Source organism: Eretmochelys imbricata, chromosome 5, assembly GCF_965152235.1.
Source record: "Eretmochelys imbricata isolate rEreImb1 chromosome 5, rEreImb1.hap1, whole genome shotgun sequence".
In the NCBI taxonomy this organism is placed as follows: Eukaryota; Metazoa; Chordata; order Testudines; family Cheloniidae; genus Eretmochelys; species Eretmochelys imbricata.
In genome coordinates this window covers 48,914,019-48,930,703 of record NC_135576.1, presented here as the reverse complement: position 1 = coordinate 48,930,703, position 16,685 = coordinate 48,914,019, and the positions used below count along the sequence as shown (strand labels likewise).

The window sequence follows — 16,685 nt, the reverse complement described above, 5'->3', positions numbered from 1 at the left end:
TCACCCTAGTTTGTTAATATAAACCCTGTTGTGGTTTCTTGCTGTGTTAGTACATAGCTTGTGGTTCTTCAGAAATCTGTTACAACTGACTGTGAGTAACACAAGTCACTCTACTGTACACTCTGTAATCAGGATACTGTATTTGGAAAATTGTCAAGGAAACAAAGTGTTAATGGAAATATAATTTCTCTGCAGGAGTTGTCCACGTGGGGATTAAAATTGTAGATGAAATACTTTTGTTTTTACAGTTGTCCTTGGGATCGCTAGTGATTTCCAAGTAATTTCTGGTGTTGGTGAATTATTAGTCTTCATAGATTACTGTTTCTGTCTTTTGTCACATGACACATAAAAAGGTTTGACTTAGTATTGCATGAGTTAGCAATATGAGTATTTGGGCTAGGAAAAAACATTATCTAGAATATCCTATTTCAAAGTTTATAACAGATATTCACAGCTATATGTATTTACATTTATTGTAGGTAGAACACATGAATTTCTCAGGTTCTACACCGACTGAGGTGAGTATAAAGTCCAAATATGAACGTATTATTTAGTTAATCTTTATAGTTTTCATAGTTTTGCAAATCCTTCTCTTCTTTTCCAGATTGTACAAGCAATCCAGAATTTAACCCGCCTCTTGTACAGCATACAGGTGATTACTCTGTTAACTTCGTACAGTAATACATCTATTAATGTTTCCCTTAAGAAAAAGTTTCTTTATCTTCCCCTACTTTCAGACACTGTCACCATGTCACATTCTATTGACTTTTTACTCTTGCGTAATTTAAATAATAAAGTAATATAACACATGTTGGTTTATATTATGCTACAATGATATTCTCCTTCCAAGAATTCAGAAGAATACTTCTTTTGGAAAACTTTTTCCAGGAGAGGCTTGTACAATCCGAAGGGCTGTGGAGAAAATAAGATGGAGGATCTAAACTAATCAGTCAAATTGCACCTTATCTCCTTTCCAGATACCATTCAGAATCTTGGAAAATTTGGATATTTAAATTAAAACACTCCCCAGATTATGTAAATTGCACAGATAGCTCTTGCATAATAGATTCCTGACTCCTAACAACAAAGCCAAGACTTTGAACAGTTTTTGTCTAATGCGTAGAGTAACCTGCTGGGAGTTGGACTTCTAGGTTCTGTTGCCAGCTGTATGATCTTGGCTATATTATTTAACCTCATAACTGTAAACAGGGTACAATTACCCAAACTGGTCAAAAAGTGGAATTTCCATCCCACAGAAAAATCCTGTCTTTCAACAATAGTTTTCATCTCACATCAAGACAAAACACTGAAATATCAAAAATTTTGCTGGAAGGAAAAGTTCTGAAAAATTTTGATTCAGAAACTTTGAAACACAAAATGTTGACATTTACAATCAGAATGACAACATTTTTGACATTTTGAAATGAAATTTTTTTTTGTTGAAGAAAAATTGAAAAAAAAATTAAAAATGACATTTCCCATGAAAAATTTTAATTCTGATAAAGCCACATTTTCCCACAGGAAATTTTTCAGTCCAAAGATTTGGACCGGTGCTAATAATTGCTTGGCTTCATTCAATGGTGTTGTGAGGCCTAATTAATTACTGTTTGTAAAGTATCTGAGGTTACATATAATTTACAAGCGCGACAGTGGTATAGCTGTTTACTCCACAAGCATCTGCATGGCAGTAGGCACGTCCTGCAGCAGTGGAAAGCTTTTTCTGTTGATGAGGTTAATCCATATTTCCAAGATGCAATAACTAGGTTGGTGGAAGAATTCTTCCATCGACGTAGCTGTATCTACACTGGGGGCTTTGTCAACCTGTCCATGGCAATCAGGGCTCGAAATTTATCACAGTCCTGAGTCTACATGCAACCGACGAAGTGGGTATTCACCCACGAAAGCTTATGCTCCAATACATCTGTTAGTCTACAAGATGCCACAGGACTCTTTGCCACTTCAATAGTTAGGTGGATCTAATTTTTAAGTGTAGACCAGGCCTGATACTTTTGAATGAGCGGCCCTATATACATGCACAGTTCTGTTGTCATTTATTATAAGATTTAGGGCATTTATGGGCAGGCAGAGCCACTGATCTTTTCCCACTTGCCAGAGTATTTATCTATTTTATCTAATAGCTAAAGAATTTCGTTCCGTAAAAATTTCAAAATACAATAGTTTGGCAAAATACGAAATTGATAGTTAATTATTTTATCATTTCTATAACTTCAGTATTGTAGACCCAGACCGGGCCTGGCAGAGGGTGAATGTTCCTGGGTGAGGGCACTGTGATCTTGCCACCCCTTAAATTTCTGCACAGGGGCCAGCCATAATCTCTCCCTAATGTTAAGAACTATGATAGTTTACTTCTGTTGTAGTAGCAACCATATGGAGCAGAGAGGAGCAAGGAGAGAGAACCATGGCCCTCCCCATCTTCCAAACTAGGCAATGCAACTAAGCCAATATAGTAAGCAAGAGCCAGGAATTATAATGGAGTCACTTGGAAGCCTCAGATGATTCCTGCTGGAATGGATTCCCTCAGCCGCGCCAGCCCCAATGCAGGGTGTTGCTTAATTGCTTAAGTACAACTCTTAGTGAAAGAAGTAGTTATTCTATAACAAAATAAACAGGGCTTTTTTCATCTCTTTACTTATGTGGACCTCATCCACAGTCATTAATGTAGTTATCCTCACAACACTCCAGTGAGATAGGGAAGTGCTGTATGTCCCCATTTTACAATGAGAGAACTGAGGCACAGAAAGGCTAAGTGACTTGCCCAAGGGCACACAAGAAGTCTGTGGCAGAGCAGGGACTTGAACCCAGATCTTCCAAGTTCTAGGCTAGTCCCTAACCACTGAACCATCCTTTTTCTCTGTGAGCTGTTTTGAGACAAGGATTGTGTGGCCTACTGGATAGAGCACTCGACTGGGACTCAGGAGACCTGGGGTCTATTCCTCACTCTGCCACTGGCCTGCTGGGCAACCTTGGGCAAGTCTGTGACTCAGTTTCCCTATCTGTAAAATGGGGATGAAGATACTGACCTCCTTTTGTAAGGCTCTTCGAAATCTACTGATGAAAAGCTGCATTTCAGGTTTATCTGCATAAGCTCTTTCTCTTTATTGTTGTTATTACAATATAGCATCTAGAACAATGAGGCCCTGATCCTAATTTGGATTTCTGGGCATGGCTGTAATATAAAAATGAGATGATAATATTCATCACTAACTAGAAACTCCCTGAAAAAGAGTGAAATGATTCAGTTCATTACAAAATGTCTCTCAGAACATGCATGAATACGAATTCTGTACTTTTAATAGGCAGCAGGTTTAAAACAAACAAAAGGAAGCATTTCTTCACACAACGCACAGTCAACCTGTGGAACTCCTTGCCAGAGGATGTTGTGAAGGATAAGACTATAACAGGGTTCAAAAAAGAACTAGATAAATTCATGGAGGGTAGGTCCATCAATGGCTATGAGCCAGGATGGGCAGGGATGGTGTCCCTAGCCTATGTTTGCCAGAAGCTGGGACTGGGTGACAGGGGATGGATCACTTGATGATTACCTGTTCATTCCCTCTGGGGCACTTGGCACTGGCCACTGTCGGAAGACAGGATACTGGGCTAGATGGACCTTTGGTCTGAGCCAGTATGCACTTGAGTGCTGATGCTTAAGGAAAATAGTAATATTTTTACATAATGTTTATTAAAAAAATTCAAAACCAGGTGGAAATTAATATTTGGTTTTGGTGACTAGGCAGCCTTAACCATCCAGGACAGCCATGTGGAGATCCATAAGATACTACTGCAAGAGCATGAAAGGACCAGTCGGAGTCACAGTTCTCGTGGAAACCTACTGCTAGACCAGGAAAAATACCGAAATTTGGAAAAACAAAGGGAAGAACTGGCAAATATACACAAACTTCAGCAACAGTTTCAACAGGAGCAGCAGCGTTGGTCCCGCGAGTGTGACCAGCAGCAACGGGAGCAGGAGATAAGAGAGAATCAGCTGCAGGAGAGGGAGAGAGATTGCCTATGTCAGGAACAGCTTCTTCATCGGAACCGGGGAGAACTGGAGCTTCAGCTGCAGGAGTTCCAGCAGAACCTGGAAAGGCTTAGGGAGGGCCAGAGGATGGTGGAAAAGGAAAGAGATAACGTGAAGATGCAACAAAAGATATTGTGGCACTGGAAACACAGCCGCCAGAGCAGTCTGCCTGCAGCATTTCCATCAGGGAGCAATGAGGTACATGATTTCCCTTCGATAATTTTACCCTAAGCCAGTCTATATTATTATAGTGACCTACCCTTAAGATGCTGAAATTGCAGAAAGTTTTTTCTGAGACAAATCTGATACTTCACTTGGCAACGTATTGAGTTGGTGTGTATGTGACCTAGCTTCAGAAGCATCCAAGGGTTTCCCAAAGGCTAGGAGCACTGCAGAATGACACTCGGCCCATGGGTATAAACGTGAGGAAATAGAAAGGATCATCATGTCCACATTTTACTCAACCACTTCTGCTTTCCCATTAAATAGTTGGGGAAATGTTTAGTTTTCTGGAGCAAGAGAACACCCCTGTTTCTTAGAGGAAGGCTATATCCATGTGTGGGGTGCAGACTGTCTAGAAACTTCTAAGGGACAGATCCTCAACAGTTGCTGCAGTCCCTTTGCAACAGTGCTGGCTCAAGTGAGCAGCTGGGGCTTTCCCCAGTGCGGGAATCCCTGGCGGGTATAAAACCTTTTCTGTGTCACCCTCTCTCACAAGCTGCATCTCAGATGCGGGCAGGAGGGGTTGTGCTTCAGGCCAGCAAACCCTGATGGTATAAAGGCCTGGTGGGGGCCATTGTCAGTTGACACAATTTGCAGAATTTCTGAGACTGCTCTGAGCTATGAAGGGAACCAAATTCCCGCCCCCAACAGTCCTGGGAGTTGGGGGCATGAGAGTGAAAAGTTGTCAGGAAATCACATATGTCCCTGACCAGCCCCAGCTGAGGCTCGGTCCAGGCCAGCGCTCAAAGTGAGAGGTGAGTGAGGGCCTCCTTCCACTCACCTCCCTATTTGATCTAACCTTGGTGAAAGCAGTGTGAATGTGAGTAAATCTGTATAGTTACCAGTCTGAGCACTGGTGCAGCTGGAGAGTATTTCAGTTTCCAATGCACGTTGGTTCACTGGGCAGGACTTACTAAAAGGGATGACAAAAAGAGTCTGTCCATCAACTGTAATAGAGGGAGTGGGGGTGTCTATTTGAATGTTTTAATGGGTGGGAGAAGTGCTAACAGACTGTGATGGAGAGAGAGGAACACCAGAGCGGTCTAGGGAGCCTCCAGTGTCAAGTTTCTGCTTCCCATTCCTTTAACTGAAAGCTATAAGCTCTTCATTGCTATGGCTGAAATTCAGTCTTTGTCCCCGAAGGCTGTCTCAGTGGTGGCCTCATGTATTAACAAACCCCCTCTGCCTGTTGAAAGAATGACACTCTCAAGATCTGCTTGAAAAGAAGACACTGATGACTTCTTAAAAGCTTCTATGAATTTGCAACTGGAGTGGTTATACTGCCATTTCTGCTCCTTCTTTCTAAGTGACATGGTCCAATGTTGAGCAGAGGGACAGAGTTTAACCCCTTCAAAGTGAATAGCAAAAGCTCAGCTCCTCCCTGGATCTGGCCCTTCGTTGTTTTCCATTTGGCAAACATTGATTTGTTTTCTTGTATTATGAATGGAGCTGAGACATTATTTAGCAGACTCTTGCTGATTATTCTTATACAACACAACCGACTTAATGTGTTCCTGATGAATAAAGTGGACATTTGTTATGAATTTCACCCTTATTGGCAGCTAGTATAAGAAGGGGACTGATGATGTCAGGCAAAGGTGAAGTGGTTAGCTACATGTTTTCCTTGTTTTCTCTTGTTCAGATAATGGGACATAATCAATCGGAGAGCTTAAGTGCTGAAAATTCATTCTTCATAAATGAAACTTTAGTACAGATGTCACTAAACAGTCTCAACAAATCAAATCCATCTCTAGTGTACCAGGATGGTGTATATGGGATAAACGTCACCAATTCAGATATAACCAGGACTAGTGAAAATCAACCAGCCATCACCAATGAACTTTGGAAATCTACTGCTCCCTGCCATCAGGTATCCTCCTCCTGCAAAAGCAACAAGGATGCTTGTAATAATGGTAATTAAACACCTTAAATCTGTATCTAATAGACAAAACAGGCAATCCATCACCTCTCAGAGGGATTATTCCTAAAAAATGAAGGCGATTCTGTAGTAAAAAGGAACACTAATAATATTGCAGTGGTGAGTTGTTGTGTGTGTGCCAATGGACGCATGGCTGATACTTGATCACGATTTGATTGTGATGTGTGAGAAGAGTTGTTAATACAGTAGATTTTACTGAGACAACTCTATTACGCTAACTGACAGGAGAGGAGAAAAGGAAGTCAGAGGAATGGAACAAAAATAGATGAATAACTCAATCTTTGCGAAAGCTATCCTGTGTGTCACCAAATCAAGGCCTTTTTTCAACATGCTAAGGTTTGCTTGCATTTCACATTACTGTGTAAAATATCAAGGCTGCAGACAAGTTGCTACTGCAAGAAACTTCCTGTTCAATACTTGAAATTTCTCAGTCAGAACAGATTTTAATTTATAACTGCTAACTGATGATTAGTGCTTAGAGTAATCCTTGAACATACCCTTTGCTTCAGGACCTCATTGAGGATCCACTGAGAATGGCATTGAAAGACTCACCTTAATCATGGAAGGAAAATCACATAACTTCAGAGAGTAAAGGAATCTTGAAAAATAAGTAGTATGAGTTTGTGAAGAATAGCTCTTACTGTATGACCTTGATTATGCCCATTCCTGCTCCCAAAATGCAAAATTACTGGATGCAGGAAAAGTTGTAGATAAAATGTTTGGATTCTGTTCCTGCAGTTGATATTATTTCATGAAATCTCACACTCAATACAGGCAAGCAAGAAACATTGTCCTATGGATTGAAAACTTGTTGAAGGATTTAAATAAAAGTTAATGATAAACTCCAAAGTATCAAGTTTTCAAGGAAGCAGCTAGCTGGGGTGCCTTCAGGTTCTGTGTCAGCTCTGGTCTTATTTAGTATCTTCATTGATTCATTACAGTTCGTAAGGCACTCTGATGAACCTGGTTAAAAAAGCCAAGAAATAAATAAGATCTAATAGATGTAGGGGACAAGCCGGCACTGGCAGGGAAATCGATTAAATGACCTAGTAGGGTTTTTACCCCTAACACTAACTTCTGTGATTCCAAGTGAAACAAGGCAATTTAGCATTACTGGGTGAGGTCTGAACACATTACCTCCTGCCAGCTCAAAGAATAAAAATATCCTGAGAATTGGATCTGAGCCTGGTTCATGGCAGTGCAGAAAGATCACTCTTTCTACAACCAACTGTGTAGGGGTTATGTTCAAAACAGGGCAAAAAAACAATGGAGAGTGGAACTGAGTGTGATCAAAAATTGAAAACATGCATATGCACAGTGTTATTTTCATTTATCTTGGGCCAAATCTTAAAGTTGTTACTCAAACAAGAATTTCATTGACCAAGGAGTTGGCTCCTTAATTCCCTTTTTTATGCATGAAAAAAGAATCAGCTCAAGTCTTACTTGAGCAAACATTATCCTTAACACACTTGCTTCCCATATAGCAATAACGATCAGTTACCCTATAATAATCAAAAATGGGCCAGTTTAGTCTGATCATTATAACTGTTTTAGATTGTGTAACAAAGCAAATCAGCTTAATTATTAATACATAGGGCCCTACCAAATTCACAGCCATGAAAAACATGTCACAGACCGTGAAATCTGGTCTTTTGTGTGCTTTTACCCTATACTGTACAGATTTCACAGGGGAGACCAGCGTTTCTCAAATTGGGGGTCCTGACCCAAAAGGGACTTGCAGGGGGGTTGCAAGATTATTTTAGTGGGGATTACAGTATTGCTACCCTTACTTCTGTGCTGCCTTCAGAGCTGGGCGGTCAGAGAGTGGCGGCTTTAGGCAGGTGCCCAGCTCTGAAGGCAGCGCCCTGCCAGCAGCCATGCCATGCCACCCTTCTGTGCTGCTGCCTTTGGACCTGGGTGGCTGGAGAGTGGCGGCTGCTGACTGGCCATACCACGCCAGGCCATCCTTACTTCTGCGCTGCTGCTGGTGGTGGCTCTGCCGTCAGAGCTGGGCTCCCGATGCCAGCAGCCACCGCTCTCCTGCTGCCCAGGTCCAAAGGCACCACCACCGCCCGCAGCAGTGCAAAAGTAAGGGTAGCAATACTGCAACCCCCCCTCCTCCCCCCCGGCCCCACAACGTTGTGATTCCCCCTCAACTCCTTTTTGGGTCAAGACCCTACAGTTGCAACACTGTGATATTTCAGATTTAAATAGCTGAAATCATGAAATATACTATTTTTAAAGTCCTATGACCAAAATGGATGGTGAATTTGGTAGGGCCCTATTAATACAGGGTAACATTTTCAAAAATGCCTAAATGACCTAGGCCTAGTCAAGGTTGTTCCAGTTTAACTAAAACTGTGATTTTTATTCTGATGTAGTTAAACTAATGCAACTCTGTGTGTCAACACTTATGCAGGATTAAATGTATGGAAATTTATTTAGCTTGCATTGATAAATGTGCAGGTGCAAGCTGAACCAATGTAACCAGTATTAAACCTACAGAAGGGAATACGTGCCAAAAGTTGCACTGCTTTGATTAAATTGATTTTACGTTATCCTGGTGCAACTTCTGTGTGTAGACAAGCCCTTGGGCTCCTAAGTTACATAGGCACTTTTAAAAACATTACCCATAGTGTACTCCTAGAGCAGGTGATGCGTTGAACCCCGCAAACAGATATTGAATGATATTCCATTATAATGTTTGTAAAACAGATGAAAGGTATTTTGTATTACGGTCCTCCACTGCGTGAGTCTGAATGATTCAGGCCTCGCTCTGTCATTCATCATGTGCTGCTGTACACAGAGTACGGCATGAGAAGAACTTTAAACTTCTCTGCTGAAAGACAGATGGCATTCTAAAGCAAAATCAAATGGCTCAGCAGATGGAAATGAAGTAAATCACCCAACATAAAATAAGCTGAGTTGTGTGGATATTTCATATCAGGAAACTGATTTTTTTTCCCCATGCATTTTGTTAAACTTGCAGAGTTCAGGGAGATCTCTAATCATATGCACACATTTCCTGATACCTCGTCAGGATAAAGTCAGTTCTGCTCCGTAGTGTTCCAAAATTCTGACTGACATGTATGGCAATATCCTGCAATATCTTGGACAGACCTCATTGAATTAAGTTAAATCTTACTGTGTTAAATTTATGTTTCACTGTGGGCCAGGTATTCTATGTCATTCCCTGGGGTGGGGGACCCTAGCTTTCCAAGAACTAAGAACAATGGGGTATGATTAGGCAAATTCACTCAGATTGTAAAAACCTCCTGAGAGGCACCACCACCTGGAGAGACTTGCATATACTGGTTCAAACTGGCTTCTCCAGAGACCAGCAGACAAAGAATGGACTTTTGGATAAATAAACTGAGTTTAAACTGACTTGGGGCCTTGGTTCTGATCCAGCAAATGGGCAGGACGTTCAGTCCAAAGGGAGGGCCCAATCCTCTAGGGAAAGTTGGAAGTACTGACACCAACCAGAGTCTTTGTGGAGTTTGGGGGAAGGGTGTGATCTCTGGTAAGCTTATTAGGTGTTTTTTTAATTGTTTTTAATATGCTTTTCCTGTAATGCTTTTACCTTAAGAATAAATGTGCTTGCTTAGAAAGAGCCAGGTCATAACAACTGTGGGTAACTACCCTGTTTATAGCCTCTAAGAAGAAGGCAAAGGAGGCTTGCTTAAACAGTCTGGCTTGCTCGGGATCTCAGAGTGTAGGTAGGAAACTCTGCAGCCTGGGAAAAACCTGGTCAGGATGGAGAGAGAGAGAGAGAGAGAGAGAGACAGGCCTCTGTCCAGAAGAGGTGCTGGCTGGGGAGCCAGAAGCCTGAGAGTGGGTGCCCTTGCTTAACCGTGGAGGAGGAATACAAGTGCCATTGCTCTTAACTATGACATCACCCAATCAGAAATGTAGGAAAACGAGTTAGTGAAAACTTTTTGAATTTTCAAAGTTTTGACAAAATTGTGAAAGGTGTTTTAAATTTTTCAGCCATTTCTATTGAAAGCTATTGTGAATTCTTATAATTCTCTGAGGAAAAAATACACACAAGTTATAATTATAAGTGGAAATAGAATTAAAAAACAACTGTTGAATATTTTGTGCTTCTAGTTGACTAGAAATGGCAATGCACAAATAATTATATTGCAGGTACAGTTCTGATTTTAACAATTGACTGCATTTAGGCAATTGCTTTTACTGCATTATTAAGTGTTTTGTAATAAGTATGTAGGAATACTGGAAAAATAAGATATGAAATAATTTTCAGAAACAAGACATTTAATGCCTATAAATATTAACAAAAAGCTAATGATGCTATCTTCTATGGTGTATTACCTGCCACACAATTTAACTTTATAAATATACCCACATGAAAATAGCTACATTTCTTTACTGAATAATACTGAATTAATATTTTAAAAGGTAAGACATAGGGTTTCTTCACATAGCTGACACGATTACAAATCGTGTGTGTTTGCGAGAGAGCGCTTACCAAAGACCTAGGGCAAGTTCCCTTAAGCTGTAACTGGCATTAGTTCCCATACAGTCATTTAGTAGAAGGAAGAAAATGATTGATAGAAAAGTGTCTTCATACTCTAGGTCGGGGTGGCCAACCTGAGCCTGAAAAGGAGCCAGAATTTACCAATGTACATTGCCAAAGAGCCACAGTAATACGTCAGTAGTCCCTCATCTACTCCCCAGCCCCCAACGCCTCCCATCTGCCCGCAGCCCCCAACAATCAGCGCCTACACCCCCCCTCCCCCCGCCCACTGCAGTCATCTGTTTCACATGCACAGGAGGCTATGTGGGGGAGGAGCGAGGGCATGGCAGGCTCAGGGGAAGGGGTGGAGGGGGGGCAGGGCTTTGGGCAGAGCAGAGGGGTGAGCAGTGAGCATCCCCAAGCACACTGGAAAGTTAGCATCTAGAGCTCCACCCCAGAATCAGTGCCTAGGTAAGGAGCTGCATATTAACCTCTGAAGAGCCGCACGTGGCTCCGGAGCCACACGTTGGCCACCCCTGCTCTAGGGTAATTGTTGTCTTCTTTCATGCAGATAATTTAACTACTTCAGCTAATTGGAAAGAGGAAGAAAATACAGTTCTGTGTCTGGATAGCTTGAGAATTGAATAAATTACTTCCCGGAATTCAATTGACGTGTCGGGGTACATATCCACAATGATGCCTCAGGATTTAGCCATGCATAGTACTGAATCGTTATCTCTTAGATTTGATTAATGTGTACACTTTGAACCCCTTTTAAAGTCTTATATGAACGCTTCAATATAAGGTGCTGTAGTGCATTTTCTATTCAGATGTTATCTGTACCAGTAATTGTATTGAAGTCTGTACAAAGGATAAATCTGGGGGGAAATTGAAGTTTGATTTTTTATTTTTTGCAATCTCAGCACAAGATATGTCCATGTACTGTATGGTGTACTGAAAAGTATCACAAAAATATTTCTTGGGAATATACCAAAAATTATTGATATCATTCCAAACAAGCAAAAGATTAAAACATTCATAACACCATTTTACTTATACACGTTTTTCACTATTAATCATTCTGACACTTCTGAGAGCATAAAACACATTTTTGGGGGAAGGATGAAAACCTCACATCTTGAGTTGTTTTCTTTAGTGATCAGAGACAATTTTGAATGGATGCACCAATTATTCATCTCCTCTCATTTAGCTTATATACATGGGTGGCAGGTATAATAGGCCACAGGAGGCTCAGCCTCCCCTGGCGCAGCTGCTGCTGCCGGATGCTGGTTGTGAGTTTGGTGGAAGTTTTTGCTTACTATTATGCCTCGTGAAGGTTCCGAGGTAGTCAAGGAGGCAGTATCTGCTATTCAGCTTCCTGGGTTCTTCAGTAATCTCTCTGGACTTCAGGGAGATTGTTGGTGAACACTGGGAAGCTGCATAACACATACTGCCTCCCCAGCTACCCCGGAACGTGCATGGGGCAAATCAAAAGCTCAGGTTCTTCTTCCAGAAGAGAAAAGACAAGAGCTTTTCCTGCTGGGCGGCTTTGGTTCTGGGAAGGTGTGGCTTGGCTGTGGGGGGCTCCATCAGGCCTGGGGCTCTTTTGGCCATGGGGTGAAGGGAGGTGCTCAGGGCTGCATTTGGCCCAAGGCTCTCCTAGCCGAGGTGGGGGACTCGGGGCTCCTCTGGGTGTGGCGGGGGAAAGGGCTTGTGGGTCCAGCTGCAGGGGGGGGGAAGTGGGTCTCAGGGCTCTGGCTGTGGGGGGGGGGGGCAGCACAAGCAGAAGGGGTGCAGCCAGGAGCTAGCCTCCCTGAAGGGGATCTCCACCCACCGCCCATGCTTAAATATTCACAATGCTTCTCTATCTGTGGCATCTTGATCATTTTCAAATTATTGCCCAATTTAGCCATCATTTCAAAGTACAGAAGCCTAGCCATGGTGGTGGGAACCCTTGGCTTTATTGCAACAAACCTGTTTTCAGGGATTGGGTAGTGTGCCATGAGCTGAGTGCCTCCTAGGTAAAATTCATTCCTGTGCAGAGGGCCAGCTCAAGACCTGTGCACCACTTAAATCCCACTTGTGCTTCCCCAAGTGCTAAAGTGGGCTTTAAGTCAATTTAAGGCTTTGTGCCGCCCCTCTGAATAGGGGTACACTTCACACTATGATGTGCTGAGTGCCCTTAACTCCTCTTGTAGTCAAGCTAAGGGCATTCAGCCCCTTGCAGCATTATCCCTTTAGAGAGTTGACCCAGGTAGCCTCATAAATATTCAGGTGTTCTAGATAGAAAAGAGCAAAGTATGTTGGAGGGAGACTCAGGTGAACCATTCGAAGTCTAGCTGGTGAGTCCCAGGCCAGGGAACTTGAATTCATAACTTTGCTAGACATTAAAAATCAAGGACTCACTAGAGACACCGGTTTTATGAATTATTACACCAGTCTGTAACCCACTAACCCTCCTTTGTCCTAAGACTGCAGAGGTGTTAATTGCCCACTTCATCTTGAATGGTCTCTTGCAACTTGTATTAACTTCTTATGCTTAACAATCTGTTCTACCTTGTATTTAGCTGTGACACTCTGACTACCTTTCCCAGACGTGAAGAAGAGCTCTGTGTAGCTCCGAAGCTTTACCAACAGATGTTGATCCAATAAAATATATACCTCACTTACCTTTTATCTCTTATGCTGGGACCAACGTGCCTACAACACTGCAAACTCTATTATTAGACTTTCTATCCCCATCCAAGGAGGAGGTTTTCCTTTAGTTATTTTTCCAGTCCGTTTGCCTTTTTGTAGTCTCTTATACTTTTAGATACTCTTAAATCCTTTTAAAAAGTTGCTCCCTGAGGCAAAGAAACTGATGATTGTTTTGTTGAGCCCACTCTTAAAGAGTGTGAACCAGTTTCACTTGCTTTAATCTAATATTTAAGATGCAGTATTTAGTAATATGTTGATTTTAATAACCTTAACATTAGATATGACATAGTGAGATGTATTTACATATCATTTTCTGCAGTGTGCTTTCCATCCAGGAAATTAAAAATGCACTGAATGGGCATGATTAGAATTTACACTAGTGTAAATCAGGAATAATTCTGTTGAAGTCACAGGGCCCACACCATGTAAAACTAACATAAGTATGACGATCAGGTGATATTCACTTTATATTACATAGTGTTAAACACATTCTAAAAGTGCTCATACTGTCTCGCCAGGGCTCCAAGTTAGCAAAGCCCTGATTCTGAAAACCATCACTATTCAGAACAGCACTTGGGTACATATTTAACTTTGAGCTCATGTTTGAGTGCTTTATTGAATAGGAGTACTTGTGGCACCTTGGAGACTAACCAATTTATTTGAGCATAAGCTTTCGTGAGCTACAGCTCATAGGGATTCATTCATCAGTTGGGACTTTCAAGATGTTGAGTAACTGTTACAAAAATGTCAAGTACTGTATCGGGGGTAGCCCTGTTAGCCCGTATCCACAAAAACAACAAGGAGCCCGGTGGCACCTTAAAGACTAACTGATTTATTTGGGCTAAGCTTTCGTGGGTAGAAAACCACTTCTTCTGATTCAGTTCTTCAACACTGGTTCTCCACTTGTGAGGTAACTTCCTTCTCTTCATATGTCATTATATAATGCCTGCAGCTGTAATTTTCACTCCATGCATCTGAAGAAGTAGTTTTTTACCCACGAAAGTTTATGCCCAAATAAATCTGTTAGTCTTTAAGTGCCACCAGACTCCTTGTTGTTACAAAAATGTCATCACAGTTCCTTTATTTGTCTGTTTATTTTTAAATACCAAATTTTGTATCGAAACATAAACTTCTTTTGCATATATCATACTGTCGCTTACATAACCCATCAGCAATGAACCAATTCATTTGAAATTATCAGATGAGGAAGTCATCTGGTTCAGCAGTCAACATCTGCATTTAAAAAAAAAAATTGCACCCAAGTATAGTACACGCTTAATAGGATTTCTGATTTCATTTAGGGAAATCCTGTATGGCAAACAGCAAAACAGGGGCTCTGAATATTCCATCTGCATAATTTTAGCAGGGAAAAAAATTTTTTTTCCATAATTTTAGCATGGAAAAAATACCCTTTCCCCCACCCCCAAGTTTGCTTACTCTGTGCATTTGACAACATATTGTATATTGTCACTTTTTACTGTTTGCCCTGTATTCCTCCATTGCTTTTATAGGTCTTTCACCCAGGAATAAGGAGGAGAAACACTTTTTCAAATAGAGGACTATGTGGTTGCAAACCCACAAAATTGACATGGAGACTCATGGGCAGGTGTGGTATCTGAAACTACTTTTAACGCAGTTTTTGAAATTGACGAGATGCCAAGTTGACAGCATTCCATTAATTCTAAGATGAGTAGTTTGTGTCTTTTGTTCTAGACACATTCCCAGTACCCTTAGTCTGAGTGACTGCATCGAAGGTACCCATTGCTCAAAGCATAGTTGTAATTCAGCTAATTGAACAAGTATAGATATTTGTAAGACAAGGTAATTCCATCAGTGCTAGCACTAATGTTGCACAGATGCATTAATGCTAGGAGATAACCTCACAGGCAGAATAAAATCGTCTTTAAATTTGAAATTGGCAACAAGTTTTAGTCTTGTGTCATGACACAGAACACAACGTTTTATGTTCAACTTTAATAAAGCAATGTTTGTGGGATGCTTGGTGGAAGTGAATCATAAGGGAAGTATGTTTTCCTCTTGGGAATAACATCACCATTTGTTTAAAGCAGATGGCAAAAGGGATTAAATCACATGGCAGTGTGATACCAAAGTGAAAAATATGTCATTATATGTCATCTGCAATTAGCATATTTCAACCAACACTTGCTTTTGGCCTCCGTAGTTGTAGGGTCTTATACTTCTGTTACTAATTCTGTCAGTGAAAATATCTTATCTAGTCTTCGAACATAACCACAATGGATGAAGTGGTATTACATAGCCTTATAATTAAGACAGTTAACTAAGTGTTGTTTTTATAATGTTGGCTAATTTAAATAGAGGATTTCTTGTATAATTTTACTCTTTGCAATTTCCAATGTCCCTTTCTGAGGGTTTTGTTAATTAGGAGATAAGTCTAAAATAGCATTATAATTCTGTGGAAGTGCAGCATTCAGATTAATTATCCCCTTCCTTCGGACATACCACTGGCATTTTATATATTTTACATACGTGGGCACCTCTTTCTCAGTGGTGCCTTACATGCCAATTTCTCACACAAAAACAGGATAATGGCCAAACCTTTCTTATTTTATTCACACATGTAGTCCCATTGATTTTGGTGGAGTGGGCTTTGATGTCAATGGGACAGCTAGAGTAAGGAGAATTAGAGGATTTGGCCATGTAGGTATAAAAAATAAAGGCCATCATCAACCTTTACATATAGACTTGGGGTTTTTTGGGGGGGCAGGGGGTAGATAAGGCATGTGGTTGTTCCAATAGCATAAAACGAATGGAGACAACATGCAAGTTTTCAGTCCCTTAAAGTGACTCTATCCCCATAGTCTGTTAACTGTAACGATGGCTACATACTTATTTACTTTTATTTATTCATTCAGATTTCTGAAATATAGTTGTATGTGTCCATTCCATAAATTAGAAACCACAAAGTAAATAAAGGACACAGCATCCTTGGAGAAGAGACCAGAAGGATGGGCTTTGTAGCATGGCCAGAAGGTTAGCAGATCTGGGATTTGGAGAAGTGGAGTGCGACGGGAACAAGTTCCAACACGGAAGATTCCCCCCCCCCACCCCAACACTCAATCCTCAGCTCAACTTGAGAGGGTCTGCTGATCTCACATGTGACACTGTGTCCCAGAGAGAGAGGTGATCTCTCAGGAAAGGGAGCCGCCATTCAGTAGAACTTTACTAATTGTTTTTTTGAGGTGAAGAAGAGCTGATGGGAAGGCTGTGTTTCTCTTATGCAGTATGATCTATGGGTGTAGGCTTAGTAGGGGGCCTTGTTTTAA

The 16,685-nt window shown here is 41.2% G+C and overlaps 1 protein-coding gene across 1 annotated transcript in view; it reads left to right on the top strand.

The window, feature by feature from the left end:
* ARHGEF28 (Rho guanine nucleotide exchange factor 28) overlaps nt 1-16,685 on the top strand; it is a 197,394-nt gene that overhangs the window by 169,120 nt on the left and 11,589 nt on the right. Inside the window, exons 34-37 of the mRNA XM_077818012.1 lie at nt 480-518; nt 605-652; nt 3,755-4,240; nt 5,907-6,177. Of these exons, the coding sequence (XP_077674138.1) occupies nt 480-518; nt 605-652; nt 3,755-4,240; nt 5,907-6,177 (844 nt within the window). The remainder of the gene's footprint in view (nt 1-479; nt 519-604; nt 653-3,754; nt 4,241-5,906; nt 6,178-16,685) is intronic.